Source organism: Physella acuta, unplaced genomic scaffold (genome assembly GCF_028476545.2).
Source record: "Physella acuta isolate Inbredline_101_S28 unplaced genomic scaffold, ASM2847654v3 ptg001227l, whole genome shotgun sequence".
Lineage (NCBI taxonomy): Eukaryota > Metazoa > Mollusca > Gastropoda > Physidae > Physella > Physella acuta.
The window spans coordinates 30,365-54,673 of record NW_026732744.1 but is presented as its reverse complement, the minus strand read 5'-3'; the positions used below and the strand labels follow the sequence as shown (position 1 = coordinate 54,673).

General features: G+C 36.6%; 2 protein-coding genes across 2 annotated transcripts in view; both read right to left on the bottom strand.

The window, feature by feature from the left end:
- The window catches only part of LOC131957266 (girdin), an 87,065-nt gene extending 73,326 nt beyond the window's left edge, over nucleotides 1–13,739 (bottom strand). The window contains exons 1-3 of the mRNA XM_059322000.1: nucleotides 13,608–13,739; nucleotides 12,250–12,601; nucleotides 11,659–11,747 (exon numbers count right to left, since the gene is read on the bottom strand). Coding sequence (XP_059177983.1) covers nucleotides 11,659–11,747; nucleotides 12,250–12,297 — 137 coding nt within the window. The 5' untranslated portion in view covers nucleotides 12,298–12,601; nucleotides 13,608–13,739. The remainder of the gene's footprint in view (nucleotides 1–11,658; nucleotides 11,748–12,249; nucleotides 12,602–13,607) is intronic.
- Nucleotides 13,740–14,398: 659 nt separating this feature from the next.
- On the bottom strand, nucleotides 14,399–18,991 carry LOC131957262 (ribokinase). The gene is made up of 8 exons (XM_059321996.1): nucleotides 18,926–18,991; nucleotides 17,656–17,788; nucleotides 17,473–17,536; nucleotides 17,281–17,343; nucleotides 16,738–16,902; nucleotides 16,516–16,610; nucleotides 16,020–16,211; nucleotides 14,399–14,927 (listed from the first exon to the last, which is right to left on the bottom strand). The coding sequence occupies exons 1-8, from the start codon at nucleotides 18,967–18,969 to the stop codon at nucleotides 14,754–14,756; spliced, it is 930 nt and encodes a 309-aa protein (XP_059177979.1). The 5' UTR covers nucleotides 18,970–18,991; the 3' UTR covers nucleotides 14,399–14,753.
- Nucleotides 18,992–24,309: the final 5,318 nt, after the last annotated feature.

Below are 24,309 nucleotides of genomic sequence, written 5' to 3'. Positions count from 1 at the left end.
CGTGGCGGAGCACGGGATGCAGCTAGTATATATATATATATATATATATATATATATATATATATATATACATATGACTATTATGACTATTTAACTGTTTTCTCCTTCAATTATAAACTGTTTACCTAGACAAACAGTGTTAAAAAACCGATAGTAGAGATTTAATCTATACTCACGAGTTCAAACAAACAACACCTACCTCTTCACCAAACCCTCCCAACAACAAAAAAAAAAGCTACCCATGAAAAGGTTCGACAACCTCCTTTACAACTCCACACGTACCCACCGCCCCATCAATACAGCGCACCAACAAAGACTATACAAAGCTATTTGTCGAACCAACATCGACTAAGTTTATTTTTTAAACGCAGCAGCTTATGTGCTATTAAATGCCCAGTTAACCTTAACGAGAGAAATAATCTTTAAAACCCCTCTTGCAAAGCTCGGGTGGACAAAGTCGTATCCATCGCCAACAAAAGCAGTGAAAAGCTTAGCCTAATGGTTGATTAGCCTCCCCTTTTTTCACCTCTAATCTGCCTACATACTTACTTCCCCTTTACTGTATTCAGACACGCTTCAATGAACTACGTGTACTGTAATTAAAAAAAAACAGGCCTTAAACCTCTAGTTCTCAGGCTATAAATCAAAGCTGGTCTCTTTGTTGCCCGGGACTGCGAGGTTGGCCATTAAAATATAGACGACATCAAAGTTTTGTGGAGTGCCGAACATATTTTTTTAAAAAACGTACAAAGGAATTTAAAATCAGATTAAATAGCTGCTGCCTTAATCAGCTACAACATAAAAATTCAACTGAGAATGTTGTGTCGCAGACATAACAGGAGAAGGTTACAAGCTCAAACCCCGTACACAGACGGGTTATATCATAATAGGCTGTGATTCTAAACCTCTCGTGATACTACTAATTACTGTAAATATCGCATGGACCAAGAAATCATTTTTAAATGTTTTCTTTTTACTGCAATGGCACAGGTCTATTTTTCGTAGTGCATACCTGCCTTGAGTACATAAAGTTTACCTTTCAAACCTGACGGTCTATGGGGCAAGTGAAGTAGAGTTCAGAGTTCACTTGTTTCTGTGACCTCGGCATATGAAGAGATAGTGTGGTCAGCACTATGCCCAGCCGCCTTTACTTTCCCTAACGTGAGTTAGGTACCCATCAGAGTTGGGTGGACTCAGGGACGGTCTACTGATTTGAACCCGGATTCAAACTCGAGACTTACGGGTTAGCAGTCCAGCTCTCTACCGCTAAACCACTCCGTCCCTGCCTTGAGTACATAATTAACCAATATTTTTTTTTTAAATGTGATTTAGTTAAATCTATAGAAAAAACCCGAACACAAAATCTTTACGATATAACACCTCATAATCTCATTTCTCTTTAAAATCTCCATCCAATCTGTTGCATATATAATCATACAATTTTCGTTACTTTTAAACTCAAACAAGTACGCAACTTCAAGTTAGTACCCGATTATTTTTTTTCCAAAAGCAGTCTGAAACTCCGACCGCAAATGTATGGACTATTAGTCATTCTATGAACACCCCCACTCCGTAAACACACACCCAGAAATAAAATGGCTGAGAGAAGAGAGGGGGGAGGGAGGGAGAGGAAAGAAAACAAAAATCAATGTTGCCAGAATTTGATCTGAAAAATTCCAATCTGCGCGACCAAACACACGCTGGCGGGATTTCAAGGAACGGTAATTCAATTTTAAGTACACCACGAATTAGACGCCGTGATTTGCAGTCAAGGATTTCACTCTCACCCATCTTTATATTTTTTTACCACTATCTTCTGATTGCGGGAAATATGGGGGGGGGGGGGGGGGAGGGCGAGTTAGAGAAGAACCCAAGGACACAACCCATGCGCTTAAAAACCACGACCAAATCAAGCCAAAGGTCCGAGAGTACGGTCAGTGTGTATCGATTTCTCCGTACTGACCACTAGTAGACCCAACAAGCAGACATGCTATTCCAATGGTTCCCGACTCGCCGGGGTCATCTGCCCCGGGGTCACAGCCATCAGTTAGTTATACGGCAGAGGCTCCGTTCTCGTGGACGGTAAAGAAAAAAGAGGACGCCATAGAGGAAACTCTCGGGGAAGTTCTCGACAGATTTTTGCTACAGACTCAAAGATTCGAGTCTAATACAGGCCAAACTCCATAGTAAACATCTTGACATGCCTTCATTATTTACTGTCTGGTTCTGTTGGGTGAAGCGTACCATACTACAGATGATAGTCCCACAGTTTAGGATATGGTGGAATTAGGTACAGGGTTAGGTTTAAGACAAGTTTCTATAGAGGTAACTATGACTAAACCAAAAGTACATTTTCAACTGAATAACAGTTTTTTTCTTTACGAGAACATGGGGGTAGAAGTGGGTCTAAAAACGGCCAACAACAACACACACACACAAAATGGAAAGATGAAGGGAGAACAGCTGATGGAGTGGGAGAGTTCAGCGAGGACGGCATAGATAATCAAAGCGATGAGCCATGATAACTCGATCAAGCAGGTCCAGATATGTGAGTCTTGAGAAAAACCAGAGACGTTGTCTAGACTAGCAGTATGAATTGAAACGTTGGCATGGGTATGAGTGGTACTTTTAGCCTGTACATAAAACAAATCCTAACCCTGTCTTTGATAACTCGATAAAGCAGGTCCATACATGCGTAAAGCCAGAGACGTTGCATAGACTCGCAGTTTGAATTGAAACATAGGGTATGAGTGGTACTTTTAGCCTGGACATAATCCAAATCATAACCCTATCTTTGATTCCGAAAAAAAAACGGTCGCTTGGGATATTCACATTGAACTAGAACCTACCAAAAATATAGTGCAACATAAACGATTTACAATTTTTTTTTAATCGGCGATAAAACCATAATTATAATAAGTATTTTTAAAAAAAGAAATCGTCATAATTCACTTATAAAATATGTGCAATCCTCCAATAATACTAAAACAAACATATTTTATCTGAAGTCAAATAAATATGAATCGAGTCGTAGTTTCCTTAACGACTTCACTACATAAACGCATTATGTCAGCTCCATTATCAGAAGTCTCCTCGGTGACCTGGGATGACTAATTCATTCAGACATGCTACAGATGTCACCATCACTGTCTTGTTAGAGGCGCTGGTGGGGGGGGGGGGGAATGGGAGAGGGGGAGGGGGTCAGCGAGTGCAAAAGCCCACTGCGGTAACGATAACCTGTACTGCGGGATTGGATCAGCTGGAGCAAAATTCCGGGCCATTCAAACACATACAGGACGATACAAGACAAATACTCATCAGGTCTGTGTCATTACTGATGGCCGAGAGGTGGGGGAATGGTCCAAGTAAGGGAATAGTTAACGGGGGGGGGGAAGGGTCAGGCATGTGAATTTTACCAATGGATGCTAATCAATTTTTGTTATTGTTCTGTTGCTCCTCGACTACCAAACGGCACGTACCGAACTCATTTTACATGCGGGAGAGAAAGAGATTAGCGGGCGAGCGGCGATTATCAAAAGCTACATGAATATTCGGGAATACCCGCAGCGACAGTTACTTTAAATAGGATCCAACTCCGTGCGTGGAAATTGGACGCGTGCGTGAGCATGGTGCGCAAGAAATCAAACCGATGGTGTAGCTAGCGGTGAACGTACTCTATCCCAAGGGCAATAATTTGCAAAAAGAAATATATAGGACACACCAACGTCAGTCTAAATATAGAGGTACCCCATTAACAGAAGTTACACAACAGAAATGATGGTGAGGATAGGAAGTTCGATAACTCAAGAGTAAGAACATGGGTTTGGAGAAGCAAAGTTCAGTTCTGTCATCCAAAAAATAGCACATAGTACAACCTGTAGTTGGCTTAAAATTGCATCATATATTCACTTCTTTATTCTCATATTATATTCATAATATATATTATGCAAGTATTCTCATATTTCACTTAAGATTTCATTTGTCATATGAAACATATATCTCGCAGACTCAGAGATTTTGTTTAGTCAAGGTCTATCTATTTAGTCACATCCTATCAATTTAGTCAAGACCTATCAATTTAGTCACATCCTTATGAGCGCGGCCTAGCTCAGTGTCCCCATAACTTGGACGTTGTTTTCCTTTCCACCACGTAATTGGATCGCTAGACCAAACGACTTGGAGATAATTAGAAAAAGAAACATTATCAGGGATCAACTAGGTAGGGTGGATCCAACGTTAATCTTTGCTTTCCGGTAAACCCCAGGGAGTTCGGTCAGCCAGTGGTGAGTTGTTTTTTTTTTAAAATAAGCCGTGGTTGTATTAGGGGAATTTGACCACATCTGATAACTAGACACACGACTATGGTACTAATAATAACATCACAAAAGATGTACGAATTTTTTTAACATTGAAATAGAATAAATATGGGAACTTTTTTTTAAATATAAATAAACCGGTAGTGATCTCCCCTAAACTTTCTCGAATATTCTTATATAAAACAACAGGGGATGGTAACTGGGGATATAGTTATGATTTTTAATCCATTTTAAATACTTAAACTTTTAAAAATAGAATAGAATCTCATAAAAAAAACATTGCGCACCAAGCAAACGCCGAATAAAAACGCGTATAATAGTGCGCAATATTATTAGTACTTTAAAAATTTACATTAGTTTTTTGAGAAATCGGAAGTAGCGTAAATTACTACTTCCAGTCAACGGAAATCACTCAAAATTTAACAGAAGGTAGAGAATTAGATCTTTTACTTACATGTGAAATTTCATTTATCTATCTGAAATAGTACTCAAGTTATAGGCTTTTGAAAAATTCAAAGTAGGAAAAGTACCACTTCCGGTTATCGGAAATCGCTCAAAAGTTGATACGGATCTACGATTTTGATAAAATACTTATATATGAAATTTCATCCACCTAGCTGTAACGGTACTCAAGTTATCGTGTTTACACACGGACAGACAGACAGACAGACAGACACACACACACACACAGACATACGGACAAGATTGCAAAATTATGTTTTTCCGTATCAGTGAGGTGTAAAACGTCGAGATTTGTAAAAATCTCGATTTTTTTTTTTTGCACGATTACAATACGTTCTCTATACTACGTATATACGAGAAAGTAAAAATGTAAAAAAGATGGATAACATTATAAATTACATATACAGATCCTTATATATGATATATAGATAGGCCTATATATCATCATCTGTTCCAGTTCGTGGCCAACCTGATCAAATACAAACATGGGCCAACCTGATCAAATATAAACATGGGCCAACCCGATCAAACTACAAACATGGACCAACCCGAATAAGCTACAAATATGGGCCAACCCGATCAAACGACAAACACGGGCCAACCTGATAAAACGACAAACACGGGCCAACTTGATCAAACTACAAACACGGGCGGACCTGATAAAACGACAAACATGGGCCAACTTGATCAAACGACAAACACGGGCCAACTTGATCATAAGTTCGGCATATTAAAGGATAATATGGTCAGCGCTATGCCCAGCCACTTTTGTTTTCTCCAACGTGAGTTAGGTACCCATCATAGTTGGGTGGACTCTTGGACATTCTACAGGCTTTAATCTACAGGCCTGTAAGATCTACAACTACAATAAGAAACAAAATCTAGCCTAACTAAAACCAGACGATGCACCAGCACCAGACATGGCCAGCGACCCACCACCACAATGGAGGTGCCTGATAAACACAAAAGGTCATGCTGACAACAGCCTACTCGAGTACAAAGACAACGGTGCGACCAGCACACGGTGCACTGCGCATGACAGTGTGTGCCGCCCTACACAGCCCGGGCTCTATCAAGTCGAAACATTGGATCTGCTGGGGTGATTGACAGGGAGGACAGCCTTATCGGGGGAATAGGCCGTGGAGTGTACATGTTAGTGGCAGGTAGTTGATAGATCTTCACTTTTTGACCTAAGGTGAGGGCAGATCAAAAGAGCTGGACAGGTAACTAGGAGGGAAGGACAAAGGGAGATAGGGGAATCAATGCTACCGTTTCCAGTGATTAGAGGGGTCGGGTTGATTTATGTGGAGATAGTTGACTACTCGGTTGACGGGTGTACATATGGGTGGGGTGTCCATTGAATGATAGCAGGGGAAGTGGTCAAATGTTGGACATTTAGTGAAGTGATCAAATGTTGGACATTTACGTGAGGTGGTCAAATGTTGGACATTTACGTGAAGTGGTCAAATGTTGGACATTTACGTGAGGTGGTCAAATGTTGGACATTTACGTGAGGTGGTCAAATGTTGGACATTTACGTGAGTGTCCAAATGTAGGAAGTTAGAAAAGTGGTCAAATGTTGGACATTTAATGAAGTGGTCAAATGTTGGACAGTTAGTGGGGTGGTCAAATGTTGGACAGTTACGAGAGGTGGTCAAATGTTGGACATTTACGTGAGTGTCCAAATGTAGGAAGTTAGAAAAGTGGTCAAATGTTGGACATTTAATGAAGTGGTCAAATGTTGGACACTTAGAAAAGTAGCCAAATGTAGTAACTGGACTTTTGTCTTAATTTGACTTAGTTAATCAGTGGACAGTTGGGCAACTAGTGAGGTGGCCAAGATATATTGAAGTGATCAACGATTAAGACAGGATGATAAACCGACATACTTTCTGATGTCGCATTAGATAAATAACAGCACAACACGCGATCATTACAGCAATCCTATCATATCATTCTATCCAGATCTCCCCCTTCAGCTCATCTCTACAACATCTTAAGCCATTTACCACAGTTCACAAAACTCTAAGAAAAAAAACATTTCCCCCATCATACTGTCACCGCGGCGTCAACTCTATTTGATGCCCACCGTGTTCTCTGGGATCAAAGACCACCTCAGAAAGTAACGACACGTCCGTGTGTAGCCCCAGACATTTATTATGACGGCGGTGTGTGTGAATGGCCAGGCACGAGTGGACACGCGGGGCAGTTAGGTCAGGCCGAAGACGTTCATAGACAATATAGAATGCCCAGCATTCTGTCGAGATGACGAATCAATAATACGTCTAATTCAGGGGCCGGCAACCTGTTCTAGCAGATATATTTTTAAGAGCAATTGTTTCTAATACATTCACAATAAAAGTTATACTTCTGTTCTGTTGATACCGGGCTTTAATTAAACAAATGTTACAATTCTGCCACTCGATCTTGTAACAGTATCTTATATATAAAGTTAAAAAAGAGCCGTGTATATTTATTCAAAGAGCCGAGTACGGCTCTGGAGACGCTGTCTGCTGACCATCAGTCCAAATAAATTAACGGGAATATTTTCTATTTTACTATTATTATTATTTCATCAGACTGTATGTAAAACAGTGTATATAGTAGATCCTAGAGTATGTAGGGAATATGCGTATATGGTAGATCCTAGAGTAGGTACGAAATATGCGTATATGGTAGATCCTAGAGTATGTAGGGAATATGCGTATATGGTAGATCCTAGAGTAGGTACGAAATATGCGTATATGGTAGATCCTAGAGTATGTAGGGAATATGCGTATATGGTAGATCCTAGAGTAGGTAGGGAATATGCGTATATGGTAGATCCTAGAGTATGTAGGGAATATGCGTATATGGTAGATCCTAGAGTATGTAGGGAATATGCGTATATGGTAGATCCTAGAGTATGTAGGGAATATGCGTATATGGTAGATCCTAGAGTAGGTAAGGAATATGCGACGTTGTTGTAACACGTAACAGGTGTAATTGTAGTGCCTTAGTTCGTCACGCCGTATAGGTGCGAAGAAACGCCAGTCACGCATGACTAGATACGCTCTTGAAATTGAAAAAAAAAAATCACTACCACAACCCGTGTGCTTGTGTTACAGACGAGAAGATTTATTTTTACATTGGCCGACTTTATGTCAGACGCACATATCTTTTCCTAGACATCACGAACCTTATGAGCTAACCTCGGTATTCGAAGATGAAAAGTGTGCACTACACGTTACAAGGCATTGGACAAATGCTAACTAGGTCCTTGAAAACATTCTTTCAGAAACCTATTATAAATTTGTATAGCTTCCGATTGTATTCATTTTACAAGTGGCCGACAATGAACTCAACCAAAAATAGGTGTGTTAGGTCGTTAGTTGTATTGTAATATCAAGTTTACCGATAAGAGTCAGAAGTAGGATTAGAGGTAAGATTAGCGTTGATATTGGCACTGTAAAGCTTACTACCAAAGACCTAACACCCCTTGTTAAAGAGGGTTCCATTAAAGTGGCATCAGTGTTTCTTTCATACTTTTTTCTCGGTGGGGGGGGGGGGGGGGGCACTTGATATTCTGGGGGGAGGGGGTGGCTGCACTTGATATTTTCGGGTGGGGGGTGGTCACTTGTAAAATTTTATATTTTCTACATACATTCCATTCGGGGGGGGGGGGGGGCTTGGAGATACCTTGAGGAAATTCCGAGTGGTACTATCAGACACTGAAACGTGTGAAATACGACCTTACATATCTACGTTCCCAACACAAACGAGCATTTACTTAGACATGATGAGAACCACTGCTTTACCACCAATGTTCGACACGGCAATCTCTAACTGCATGTTAACTTTTGCTCTTTCCACACACACAAAAATTATTATACATGAGAATCTAAAGCATCAGCACGTTATTTTGACACTATTCAGCTAAAATATTGAATAATATATGAACCCTCCATTAAACCTTGCCCGGCGAACGGTCTGGAAAGCCAGAAAATGATCGGATAACCGACTCTTCACAGACAGACACGGATGGCAGACGCCCTCCCATGTCCAGATAATCACGCACGGCTTGCCCAAACACGATCTCCGGCATAAATGAGCACTTAATGGCGTAGTCCTTGCGTAATACGTCACCATTACGTGCCCACACAAAGACTGTCTACAGTGACCGCTCTGTTGACGTCCGTCTTTTCATTGGGCGAGTTAAAAATAGAGATCTCTCATACATTGGTAATTTGATTTCACGGAACAAATAGTAAGATGAGGAGAAAATGCTGATTCTAAAAGTTGTAAAAATGATAACGTTGACATTTTCCAGCAGACGTTTTGGTAAATCGATAAACATCAATTATTTTGTTTACTCTTGGGATAGAATTTTAATTGCTTATTAAATGGACATTCGTTGGGAACTTAAAAGCTGAAATGACTTTGAAAATATTTTTTTTTTAAACGCATCCTGCTGTAATTTAAACTCTTTAAGGTCCAAGTAATATTATATTTCGGTTTTTATAAAAGGTCAGTGTTCTAATCAGGATTATGGTCAGGTAGAAAGACTTTCAAAATATAGCCTCGAATATGTCCTTAACACATTAATTGCGTTTATATAATCCAGTCTAACATATCAACTGCAGCAAAAATCAGACAACTGCTAGTTTGTTCTTGGATGGAACAAACTTATGGAAGTTTTAATCAGACACTAGTTATAACGTGGACCGAACTGATCAAATACAAACACGGGCCAACCTGATCAAATACAAACACGGGCCAACCTGATCAAATACAAACATGGGCCAACCTGATCAAATACAAACACGGGCCAACCTGATCAAATACAAATACGGGCCAACCTGATCAAATACAAACACGGGCCAACCTGATCAAATACAAAAACAGGTCAACCTGATCAAATGCAAACACGGGCCAACCCGATCAAACTACAAACCTGGGCCAACCCGATTAAACTACAAACCTGGGCCAACCCGATCAAACGATAAACATGGGCCAACCCGATCAAACTACAAACCTGGGCCAACCCGATCAAACTACAAACCTGGGCCAACCCGATCAAACGATAAACATGGGCCAACCCGATAAAACCTGATCAAATACAAACATAGGCCAACCTGATCAAATACAAACATGGGCCAACCTGATCAAATACAAACATGGACCAACCCGATCAAACTACAAACCTGGGCCAACCCGATCAAAACGATAAACATGGGCCAACCCGATGAAACGACAAACATGGGTCAACTCGATCAAACTACAAACATATGCCAACCCGATCAAACTACAAACATATGCCAACCTGATCAAATACAAACACAGGATAACCTGATCAAACTACAAACAAGATGTTCTTACTAGTCACATTTCAAGCTACAAATACCGGCCAACTCGATCTCCTCTTTAACCCAACCCGATCAAACTACAAACACCGGGTCTCAACCCGTCACACAAGTTACGTCTTGGCGATCTTCTCGCACAGATCTAAAAAGTGGGTCAGGTTTTCTATACACAGCTCTCCTCTACCTAACCGGGGTGTTACGCCTCATTAGGTCGGCCCCTACAAAAGGTGAGACAAGACCTAATTACGTCACCTCTGCCGTTTGATAGCGGTGCCCACAACAACACGCGCCAGTCAGCACCACGTGTAGCCAAGGCCGATACTGACCGCGGTCACTGGCAGGAGATAATGACGGTAAAGCCGCGGTTGTCGACAGGGACAGTTCCCACCGTTTTGGTGCCCGGGGATATGGGACTCCCGTGTCACACTGGACTCCCTTTGTCAAGGCCGGGGATGTGTGCAGGAGAGGGGTGGGTGGGGGATTCTTTTTTTTATTAATGGGATTTTTTTTCTCTTCACAACCCAGCTTCCTCGGCCTCTCCCCCTAAAGTGTGTCCCCACCCCTCCCTCCTCCAGTCTGTAACCAGTGTCTGACGAAAGATTTTAACAATGTGTAGCACGGCCGTGCTAATAACAGGGACGGCACTTCAGGCTTAAAACCCTCAGACATTCCAGTCTCGCCTTGCTCCACGTTAACAGACAGGCACGAATATATATTTTTTTTATTCAGTGTTAATTAAAGAAAAACGAAAATTGAAGTGTAAAATATTTGTTTCAAATTCCCTTAAAATGAAAAGCATTGGGTCTACTAGTCACGACACTATCTATATTTATGGCAACACAAAACTAAAATCAACGTGAGACCCTGATATAGCCCTACTATCTCAAAACCTTACTAACACTAAAAATCTTTCTCTAACGGCTGCTATGAAAACTAGAATATGATTGTTTAATTAAGCCATACCACTATAGTCTATAGAGATAAACCGTATTTTTTTTCACTATACAGACTATGTTATCTTAACCTACTTAACTTTATTAAAGATCAAATATCTACAAAGTTCTCCCATGACTCATAGGGAGATAACTTGCCATATTTAAAATGTAAACAGTACACACTAAAGGGTGTATGGCAAAGTACTAAACTGAACTCAACAGGGAGTATACTGAATGTCAATGAATAGAATGGCTGTAAAGGTTCTTCATGAAAAGTTTGTAAAAAAAAAATTATGTGGGTTAAGCTAATTTCAATACACTCCACCAACACCCTTGCCCCCACAGCATTTAATACAACAAGAGTAAAGACAGATAAAATAAAATAGACACCTATAAGAAAAGTATCCAAGTGTTTATCATTCAAACAAGAATGTCAACAAATGGGTATGTGTATAGCCAAAACAGCTGTGTAAATGGAATAACCAACTACATCTAGTTGAACCAGCAATGTACCCTTTACACTCAGTGTAAATGTCTAGCCTAATAACCTGGACATTGTCTTTAAAAAAAAAATAAAACCTTGTGATGAAAACAACTACTCACATTTGCTGCATGACATCATTAAGAAAGACACCATCATACAAATCTCTATACTCCAATGGATGCCCATCATTGGCTTTGAATGTTTCCACCTAGAATGAAAATGTTGACCATAGAGAAACAAGAAAAATCACACAAAGTTTAGACAATGTTAAAACAACACAGGTTAGCAACATTTGATGGTGTAAATTACAATAATATTCAGAACTCAATACAGTATGACTATCATAGTGGGTGTTTTTCTACCAGTTAGGTTAATCTAAAGGTAATTATACTATTAAAACAACTTCATCATAGCTTATCAAAAATGTATGTGATTGCATGGCCAAGTGGTAGACAGCACAGCTGCTAACCCTAAGGTCTTGAGTACGGATCCTGAGCTAGAATCTGTATGGGTACCTGAGTAACTTTAATGACTTTATAGAAATTAAAGGCGGCTGGGCATACAAATGACCACATTATCCTTTCAAATGTATATTACAGAAACAAGCAAACTTCACGTTATCTGCCCTGTTCTATAAGCACCAGGCCAGAAAGGGTATTTTTACTTTAAAATCACAAATGAACATAAATTAGTCTGTGATGGATACTTACCCAAAGAACAAGAGGGCATTGCATATAAAGTTTCTCTGGGTCCGCCATCAGACTTTCAATGTAGTAGAGCCCCAGTTATCCTTTAAGTGGCTTTGTGATACATCCATAGCAGAACACATACAACTTTTTTTTTTCTCTTATGTTGCCACTGATGTAAGCTTGAAATCCAAACACAGTTATCCAGCACAATTTTTTTAAACAAGGAAATACACTTGCATGAACATTATCACTTTTCCTTCAAAATTTATAAACAAACTGGATCTTCCCGCAGATGTAGTATCAAAGTATATGTGTTACATACTTCTTTTGATGTGATTTAAGATGTTAATCCAGCAATTCAGTTTTTAGCCCACTATAGAAATATACGGTATATAGATCTAGACACAATTCTAAAAATCATATTAGTAAGGACCTATCAGATGTTTTTAATAAAGCAATGTGATCCCAAACAGGATAAGTCATAAGTTAATAGTAATATGTAAGCCCATTATTATAATTTCAAAAGAATTTAGAACTACTGTTTATTAAAAATATTAGTGATTGGTAGGCATAATAATACTGACATCAACAATGTCAAATAAATGAATGACATAATGCCATAAGCCTCGTTAATTAATAATTAATTAAAACATTAATTGTAGGTGTAGGCTTAGTGTAAGTCACTGTAAGTGTAAGTCTGCATGGAGATAATCGATTAGTTTTAAATTTGTAATGTAGGTTTCACATTTATCAGTACAAAATGTAATTAACTAGATATCTAGATCTAGATATAGATTCTCTAGATCTTGACTAGATCTAGATCTAGTTAAGTTTAGTAGTAGTTGAGTAGTCTAGAGCTAGTCTAGTAGATCTATACTTCACATTATTCAGAAAGTTCAGCCTAGACCTCTAGATTTCAAATAGTCTATCTAATCCAGATCTAGATGATCTAGATTTGCTGATTGATTTAGAGATCTAGATGTCTAGATTATAATTCTAGATCTAGATCTAGAATCTAGATCTAGTTTTTTTTTCTAGAATCTAGTCTAGAGTTGTCTAGTTTTTTCCAAGTTCTAGACTACAAACTACAAATAAACAGTAACGTAAAACCTTTCTAAACTACCAACTAACTTAAAGTCTTAGATCTAGATCTAGTTCTTAACTAAACTAAAAGTAAAACTGACCAACACTAACATAAAATTAAAAATAGACCAAACTTGAAACTAGATTCTAGACTAATTCTGCTAAAAATTACTTTTAAAAAGAAGCCTAGACTAGAATTTGGATTCTAGTTTAAAATTTTTAACTAAACACACAACTAACGCACGCAAATAACGGTAGTCCCTTGAATTCACAATGAAAAAGAATTAACGACACACTTCGCAATAAAAATGAACCTTAAGTTAACAAGAAATTACATGTCCCTCCTAACGTGTGTGCCATGATAACAACATTGAATGCACACTGGTGGGCACGCGAGTAGAGAGCATAGTTAGTTACACACACGCCATTATGTGCCTCTCAGCCAATCAAATGCAGCGATACGTTTGTGTTTGGAAACGCGGGGTGTGTATTGTTGGATTGGATTAAGCGAAGATCTTTGCAACAGACTTAATTTTAAACTTATTAAAACTAATAATAATAATATAACACAAAACAGTTAACTGTCATAAAACTATCATGGATATGAAATTAAACAAGTATGAAACATAATAAATACATTCCTCAAAGAAAAAGCAAGCTTTAAAATGCAATTGATTCCTAATTAATTTTAAAGTATAATAAAGTAGCACTATTACTATTAGTATGATTAGTCTAATAGGGCTATTTTTATACCTATCTGGAATTAACAGTTATACTTGTGCATACAGACAACCAATATTTGCACTGTGTCTGTTTGTAAAATAGTGAAGTGCTCAACAGCTATTTTAGTTTATTCCCCTTAACATGTGTTTGATAGTTTTCAGTTGGTGATTTAAGATCATTATTATAAGTCTAACTTAACCATCTATCCAATAATAAACTTTTTTTGTTCAAAGTAGATAGATCTAAATAGTGCATGGTAGAACTGTCACTGGTAATGACTTTCTAAAGTCTTATGGTTTATATGAGAACTATTTAATGTAGGCCTAAACTCTAAACACTAATACAATAAACAAAAAATGCACAAATCTTCTTAGAATGCAGATTTTAATGTCATGTATTACAATTGTATTTGTAAATGACAGATGAAGAACATCTCATAATGGCATTTAACAAAGAGACAAATCATAATGCCCTAAATTAAAATAACATAGTCCTACCTCCATTAAATCTGTAGTGCATTGAGTAATTAAAAACATTTAAATAAATGTTGATAGTAGGTACTTCTTTAAATGCATTGAAAAGTCAGCTGCTCATTCTTATTTTAATTCTAGCTCAGTCATATTCACTAACAATATTCCCTGAATCATTGCACATAAAAGTTTACTAAATACAAAACATTCAACTTTCATAAACATGATAATTAAACAATCCTGAAGGTTTTACTTGACTAAATCAGGAACCTCTTCAGCTTTTGGAAAACTCTTTTGGGTGCCAGTTTTTGTTACGCTCACTGCAGCTATCTGGCCTGCTCTTTGAATCATCTCTGGCACAGTTAAGGTGGGTCGGTTGGTCAGGAAAAATGCAAGGGAACCAATAAAAGAATCACCAGCTCCCTAGATAAAAATAAATATATATTTTTGGAATCCAATGACAAAGAAAAATGACATGTGAGATAAAGTTTTATAATTAGGTTTTAGTTTGAAAAACCTAGGCTATAGGCAATAGCAGGACTGGAAAAAAATATATATACCCTCCCTCCTCCCAGCATAGACTTATCACATGGTAGTTAGCCCCTGGCTATAGGCCTACATTAATGTTGGTTAATGCAGGCTATGGGAGGTAATAACATATTCTTCTATAATGAATAATGTAAGAGATAATAATTATAACCCCTGGATTTTTAATCAGTATTGTGTATTTAGTATCAATTGCCCCCTGAATTTTTAATCAGTATTGTGTTTTTAGTATCAATTGTATTTTTATTTATCAGCTTAATATTTACTTTAGTTTGTAAATTACAAAATCAGCTGTAAAAACCACATTACTAAAATAAATTGCTTAGTATTATGTACAATGACATGGTTTTAGTTACTTATCCCTTAACTATAAAATATATCAAATAAAGATTGTGGTTCTACAAAATATCTACTATATCTATGTATGGTTTGTTAAAAACCATTAATACAACTGGCTTACACATACTTTCTTTAAAGACAAAATAAGCTTCAACATATTTCATAGTGAATATTAACTTTTGTAGGATGGCGTTGCCTAGTGGTGGAGAGCTAGCTGCTAATCTGAAAGTCCAGAGTCTGCCCAGCTCTGATGGGTACCTGACTCACATTAGGGAAACAGGCGGCTGGGAATATCGCTGATAACACAATTCCTTTGTCTGCTGAAGTCATTGAAACTGATGAAGTCTAAATTTATCTGCCTTATGTGTCTTGGGCACAAATGGACAAAGATGATGATGATTAACTTTTCAGAGAACTGCGTAATTTTGAGAACATTATTTCATAACTCAATTCTGTCATAACTTAATGGGGGGGGTCCTAGAAATGTTATATAAGAGATGACGCTCAGTTTTGTTGCATTACACCAGGTTGGCAGTTGGGTTATAAACGTCATATTTTTTTGTTTTATAAAATACGTGCATGAATACTCCTCCCACAAAAATGGGAATGTAAAAACAGTACAATACTTACTGTTGTATCAACAGCTGCCACTGGTACAGTAGGTATATGAATAGGGGCATCATCTTTAGAGGCTTGGTACACAGCCCCTTTCTCACCAAGTGTTATAATGACTGATTTGCATCCTTTTGAATTTATGAACTGCCCGCAAGCCTCTTGAGCACTTTCTGGACTGTTTACATTCATTCCCAATAAAGTGGAAGCCTAGAGAGAAACATTTAAGCATTACCGAAACTATTTCAAATTAATGGATAAATCAAAACAAAGTGCAACCTATTAAACAGATACTTAAATAGATCATTCTTGAAATTTTCACTAATTAGTATTAAAATCAAGGTTAACTATATTGTTTAACCTAAAATATTTCATTATTGTATATTGTTTCAATTTAATTGTGGTTTAATTAAAATCGAAGTACATATATTAATTCTAACACTATTTATAAAACATAACAAACCTAAATATTTTGTTAGTATAGTAGTATATTATTATTATTAAACCAACAAACCTCAGTTTCATTAGGACAAAAGATATCAGGCACTGTGAAAAATTCTGGATCAATGTCTTTTGGTGGGGCGGGAGCAGGATTAAAAATGGTCACCACTAGTAGAAGAAAAAACATCAAGCAATGTAAACATCTAATACATTTAAATACTTATTAAAAATAGTTAATTTAAGTTTAGGCCTAGTCTACTTTCATTGGATTTTTTATAAAATAGAAATCACCTACCACCATGCTTTTGTGCAAGTTTTAGGGCATACAGAGTTGTCTCCCTGGGCACTTCATTTTGGCAGACAACAAGTTTTGCTGATTTAATAAGATCCTCTGCTTTCTCTACATCATCGGTCGTCAGTAAATCATTAGCATTTGGTACAATCACAATGCAATTTGAGCCTAGATAGAGAAAAAAGACAGTATACTATTTCATAATTTTAAATAAGTCATACCTAGTTATTTTAAGAAATTTCAAATTTCATAGAAACATTTTTAAAACTACTAGTCTAATTAAAAAAATAAAATTTAGCAAAAGAATTTTGAATAAAAACTTAATAAATACTTTTGTAGGCCTAAAATGTTTAAACATTTTTCAGCAAGTAATCCAATTTTGGTGTTATCACTATAGTAAAATCTATTTCTCAGTTATGATAAGCTGTAATAATTACAATGAGTTCAATGCATAAATTACCATTTTTCATATTGTATTTTAATCAATCTTGAAATCATGGGTACAGTCATTACATATTTACAACACTACACGTGAGCCATGCTTACCATCATCACCAACAAATATACTGGCTATTCCAGTGGCTTCGCCAGTTACTCTTTGAACATGATCTGTTATAAAATTAAGTAAAGTAAAGTATAGTAATATAATGTAGGCGTATATTAATGTAAAATCTATAAAACAAGTGGTCTCACTATATAACCTAATTTAGATAATTAAAAGCTTCAGCAAATCCTTACCACAATTTACATTGTTATCTTTCAGGTTTTCAAAATAGCTCTTTCCAAAGACATCATCTCCAAGCTAAAAAAAAATTAAAATAAAAAAGTAAATTAGTTGGGTCTTTAAGCATATATAATCATTCTAGAGTCTAATCCTTTTGTAGATTGTAAACCTATCTGGTTTTTTTTAAGGAAGCTCACCTTAGCTACCATGGCTGTTTTTGCACCAAGCTTGACAGCAGCGATGCACTGATTGCCTCCCTTACCACCAAAACCTGTTTCAAATTTGTGGCCTGTCAAGGTCTCGCCTTTTTGAGGAAGGTGGGAGACATAGCTGTGACGGAAAAAAAAATGTATAGAATATATAGAAAATATAAAAAAAACTGCATCAAATGTGTCTGTTATTCATTTGTCAATATCTGATCTTCCTGCCCAAACTACCCACCATGATTACAGCAGTAGTCGAACAATGCATTTTTAACATTCATAAAGTAATAGGTTAGGGCTCGCCAAAAGATGACGTCACCTTTAAGTGGGGGGGGGAGGTGTTGACTTGTGTTTATTATGGATGCTAATTTGTTTGAGAAAGTATTTTTACTAGCAATTCTTGGCAATTAGAAAATGTGAGCTGCTTGTCCAGTTATCCTATCCTTGTATTTTGTTATAATATGGAACTTGGTACATTTTTAAATGTGTTGTGTGGTGCTTCATAGACTCAAAGGAAAGGATCTTGTCTAGATAAGCCCTGCCAAAAACTTAACACCCCTGCCACTCAAAAAATATTATAAAGAAGAGGATATGAAACTTGTACTTGTAGATTTTATTTAAGAGGCTGAAATTGGGACTAGTCATTAATAATTTGTATGAAAATGTCTGTTTTTTGTTACCTTTACTTTAACCACTTTAACCCTTGCCTATTCACAATAGCATAGTAGCTCTTTTTATTTTATTTAACAGATCTATAATCTCTTCATCTTTTTTCCTGTCTAGCATTTTACAGATATGTCCGTTAGGGGTGGGGGGCGGTAAAAAAAATTCGGGGGGGGGGGGGGCTAATTATAAATAATTGTCAATTGTCTCTTACTCTGCTCACGACTCACTCACATAAAACACTTAAATTTCCAGGGGGGGTTTAACTATTACTTATTAGGGTATATATATTTTCTATATAAATTATTATTTATAGGGGGGGGGGGGACATTCACACTCTACTTTATTAGTCTCAACTGTCATTCAGTGAGTGATTCAGTGTCTCACTCTGTATTGTCTGTAGTCTGTATGCCACTGTATCACTGTATATACTATATGGCAGTCTACACCTGACACTAGTCATTTAAATTTAATATTATTACTACTATTAACTATTACAGCCAAAAGTTATTCTATTCAAATAAAACGTTTGTATTTATAAACAGAAATATACATGATAATCAATTAGTTTTTCTTTTGTTAAATAATGTTTAGTGAAAACCTCGAAAAGTCTGTTATGCAGCTTCCAACTATAACAACATCCATTGTTAACCTTTGACCGAAACCTGAATTCATTTGGCCAATGAAAAAAGGACATTATGACACACCTCTTCTAAGCCGGTGTAAACATGAAAGAGCAGGCCCTAATTTAATGTCATGCCATTGTTGATTTTTCCATTGGTGAAAGTTAAGTGCGTATAAATCTGGTAGAAGAGGAGGCCTAAAGATTTAACAAGTTAAAAAATATTGCGTATGTTCACAATAGATGTACAATTTGTCATATGAATATACTGGTGCCCTGCAGTGGCGTAGCCAGGATCGTCTCAAGGGGGGGGGGGGTTCCAATTTTTACCCGGGGACAAACTTTTGATTTGCACCCCCCTCAAACTTTCGATTTGCACCCCCCCCCCCCTCAAACTTTCGATTTGCACCCCCCCCCCCTCAAACTTTCGATTTGCACCCCCCCCCCCCTCAAACTTTCGATTTGCACCCCCCTCATACTTTTTATTTATATACCGAGGGGTCTATGGGGGGGTTATGACCCCCCTAACCCCCCCCTGCCTACGCCACTGGTGCCCTGTCAAAACGACCCGGGACAAATCGGCCCCGTCAAAACGGCCCCGTTAATATGACCCCGTCAAATCGACCCCCGACAAAAGGACCCAGTCAAAATAGCCCCGTTAAAAGGCCCCCGACTTATTGGCTCCCATCAAATGGGCTCCCGTTATATTGACTCGCGACATATGGACTCTCGACATATTGGCTCCCGACAAATAGGCTCAGGACATACTGGCTCCCGACAAAGTGGCTCCCGACATATTGGCTCCCGACATAAGGGCTCACAACAAATGGGCTCCCGACAAATGGGCTCATGACATATTGGCTACCGACAAATGGGCTCCCGACATATTGGCTCCAGACATATTGGCTACCGACAAAATGACTCCCGGCATATTGGCTTCAGACAAATGAATGGTATGACCACTATTGGCATAAAAGAAACCATTTTGTCCTACCTCCACTACTACTATAATGTTTATAACCTCTTTTTAATGCCTGAATTAAATTGTTTTTCGTGAACCAACATCAATTCTCAAACAAATCAAGCCCTTATAACAGCTAAGATCTATCAATTCTACATTTTTGATAATGTTTAATTTACAACAGTAAAGATCTGTTGCATAAAAGAGAGCATAGAAGTGAAAATGTACGATATACATGATGTTTACAGGATAACGACATTTTGTTTTGATGACCTACAAGCATACTGGAGGTAGGAAGGTACAGCGTGGACCCTTCTCCCCACACACTGAGTTGTAACAGCCTATAACCGACTCAATTATGGAAGTCATAGATAGATGACCCTTAAATAAATAAATTAAAACATACTATATTTTATAATAGATAAACTAATATGAAAATAAGGCCTGCCGAACAAGAGATGCATACGTTGTATTACATAAGAGTGTTGGATAAGCTAACTCTAAAGAATATTGATGAAGGAGTCCCACTGGCAGGTGTCATATTCAATGAGACCGCTTTGGCGGTAGACTTAGTCTCTACAGAAACGGTATTGTCAGTGGTCCTTTTGTCTGGAGCCAAATTGACAGGAGCCTTTTTGTCGTGAGCAAAAATGACGCTAGCCTAAATGTCGGGAGTTGTAATGACGGGGGCCGTTTTGTGGAGAAACTAAATGGCGGGAGCCTATTTGTCGGGAGTCGTAATGACGGGGGCCGTTTTGTGGAAAAAACTAAATGACGGGAGCCTATTTGTCGGGAGCCTAAATGACGGGAGCCTATTTATCTGGAGCCTTTATGACGGGGTCCATATGTCGCTTGCCATTTTGACGGGGTCAATTTGACGGGGCTCTTATGTCGGGGCCGATTTGTCGGGGTAGTTTTGATGGGGCCGTTTTTTTACTTCTGTGCTCGCTTTTATGCAACAGATCGTTACTGTTCGAAATTAAACATTATCAAAATGTTAGAATTGGTAGATATTAGCTGTTAAGGGCTTGATTTGTTTGTGAATTGATGTTGGTTTATGAAAAACAATTTCATTCAGGCATTAATAAGAGGTTATAGTAGTAGTGGAGGTAGGACAAAAATGGGTACTTTTATGCCAATAGTGGTCATGCCATTCATTTGTCGGGAGCCAATATGTCGGGAGCCCATTTGTCGGTAGCCAATATGTCATGAGCCCATTTGTTGGTACCCCATTTGTTGTAAGCCCTTATGTCGGGAGCCAATATGTCGGGAGCCTAAATGTCGGGAGCTCATTTGTCAGGAGCCTATAATTATGTCGCGAGTCAATATAACGGGAGCCCATTTGACGGGAGCCAATAAGTCGGGTCCCTTTTGACGGGGCTATTTTGACTGGGTCGTTTTGTCGGGGGGTCGATTTGACGGGGTCGTATTAACGGGGCCCTTTTGACGGGGCCGATTTGTCCCGGGCCGTTTTGACAGGGCACCGCAAAATAAAGGCTAAAACTTTCTAACATCACTTTTCAAATTGCAAAAGTGAGTGCATTGTCACACTTTCTGAAACCCCCACAAAGATTCCCCCCCTCCCAAGGAGTGTGACGTTTAAGGAGGTAGTTATGCTTGTTATATATTGTATGTGGGGGGGGGGGGAGACAGAGAGAGTACCTTATATGCCTATTAAATTGCTTTATATCAATTGTATTGCCACCAGCGTTTATTTGCAGTTCTTATCTTTCTCTAGAATACTTCAATGTAGAAGTGTTGGATACTGTGATACATAAAGTCTTAAGGCCTTGCAGTTATCTCCATTATAATGAAGTTGTAACAAGCTATTGTGCACATATTGTATAAACCAATGTAGTAATGGGTGGCTTCTTTATTATATTGGGAAGGGGTAGTAGAGAGCAGTGTTATTTATTAACACAGGCTTTGATTTTATGTATTATTACATTTGTGTTCGTTAGAATGATAAGAGAATTAATTTTTTAAATCAAATAGGATAGAGGGTGGATCAAAAGTTTCCAATGTAGGTGTTACATACTATGTGCTTGGTCCATTAATTGTGATTTGGTAACCATGTAGTAAAAAAAGAAGGCAACACTTGTGGAATAGTAAGATATATATTTTCACTTTTACTGTAAGTTATTATGGTGGTTACATCATTGTATTCTTTAAAATTATATATATATATATATATATATATATATATATATATATAAATAAAACTAGCAGATATTCAAGATAAACATGGTTTGGATATTTTATTATAACATACTTTTAATGATACACAATCAAAAATAAATATGAAATGTATTTATGCTATTTTTAGAAATAGTACATAAATATTACAAATACATTTTTTAAAAACAAAAGCAACTTCTGAGTGAACATTAATTAAGCTTGTTATAAGACATGAGATTATATTACAACTAATTTCTATACTTATTGTGGATGTTCATTATTATTAAACCATGTGTTAAAATTGTTCTTAAAATAATCATGACAAGTTTTGGGTTAAATATGACATGTCTAGATTTAAGTTACACCAAAAAAACTTAAATGTTATTGCTGTCATTTAGATTCTACAAAAATACTTTTGTAACTAAACCAGTAAGTTTTAACTTTTATCCACAACATAGTAAATTTTTCATTTCCACAAATGACTGAACCCAGGCCTATTTAATTTAATCCAAGTAAATATAATAGGAAATAACCATAACATGTACAATAAAAATAATAGGGTAAGCTGCTAATATTATTTTCACTAACATAACAAAAAAAAGCTGCCTTCTCTAACAATTATAGTAGCCATCTTAGTTTAAGATCTTCAAAATATCAAGAACAAAAATTGAAAAGAAAACTTTATCACAGAGTGAGCTTCACATAACTAATCAGCCAACACACTGGTCCAACTTTTCCAAACAAAAAACTTATAAACTGTGCAACAAGTGGAGAAGTACAATTGTGTTATGGTAAATTAAATATACAAGAATAATAAAATTGAGTTTAAAATTTTGCATCAATTTGTTATCATTCAAGAGAAGTAAATCTAAAGGAGGTTGCATACTGAAATTAAATGATAAATAAGGTATAAGATGGTGACATAGAAATGGGGGGGGGGGATGTCTAAGTAAAGAATTATTCTTTAAAAATGGTAAAATTACAGACTCAATGTATTTTAAACTATCTTAATATGAATTTTATCTAGACTCTATATGTAAAATAAAAAATTCATGCATATTATGAAATATTCTATAAGTAAATGTATGATTACCTGAAATTTAAATAATGTTATTTAATTATAAAAACAAAAAGACTAAATCAAATAAATAGTTCCCTAAAATTATTTTAAATAACTTTCATAATAGACATATGAAATTGTAGATTAACAAATTTTATTCACAGAATCTTGCATAACCTTTACTAATATACCAAAATATCTTTCTTTTATTTTTTGACATAATTTTTTAGAAAATTAAACTGAATACAAAATGAAATTGTTCACCCTTATTTTAACATGAACACTTATCAAAACTGTGACCCTTTCCTACACTGCATATCATCTTTTGAACACAAACAATAAAATAAAGTCACCACTGTTTTAGAATGTGCATTTTTTGTGACCTTTTTAAAAATTCATCTGAGAAAAAATGAGAAAAAAAAAAACAAGAATAGTTTAGAGGAAAAAAACCAACACCATTATTATTAATTATTCAAAAACAAAAAAGCATCTAAATTAGTTATGTAAGACTTTTAAAAAGTTTAAACAGCTAAATTAGGTATGAATACATCTAGAAAATAATATATAGATGCAAGTTTGCACTGAATTGTGATGGATGTGTTGTTAATGAGATCTATTTTTTTCAATAAAGTTTAGCTTTAACAATAGAAGAGATTAAATCAATAACCAGTACTGCCATAATGTAAAGATTAGAATAATCAAAATGTAATTGTTCTGTTAATTTTATTTTTAATGAAACAATAGTTATTTACTTAAAATTGTGGTGAACATTATACAAAAACTGTACAATAAAATCAATATATGTTTGTAAAGTGGATTACAGGTGTAATTAAAAGACAAGATTTAAATTGATTTAAAGTAGACTATTACTGAATACAAAATTAAACAACAGAATATCAGGCAAGCCTTCAGATATATAATAAAATTTAAATTCAAAACACATTTCAGTTTGAACGTTTACATGTTTACATATTAAATAAAATAATAATAACACTTAGGTAAGTTATAAAAAAAGGAACAAATAATTATAGAATTAGAATGCCCATTTGTAAATAAAAACACAACCATTTTACTCGGTTTTTTAATATAGGCCTATAATAACATTTGACATTTTTTAAAGAAAAGGGTAAAACTAATAGAGTAATTATGCTTTAAACTAAAAAA

Coding starts and splice junctions, on each gene's coding strand:
- LOC131957262 (XM_059321996.1), bottom strand. CDS start 18,969: ATGGATGTTGTTATAGTTGGAAGCTGCATAACAGACTTTTCGAG. Junction 16,903..17,280: donor TATATTTGTTGGTGATGATG/GTAAGCATGGCT, acceptor TTCTCTATCTAG/GCTCAAATTGCATTGTGATT. Junction 16,611..16,737: donor ACTTGCACAAAAGCATGGTG/GTAGGTGATTTC, acceptor TTCTTCTACTAG/TGGTGACCATTTTTAATCCT.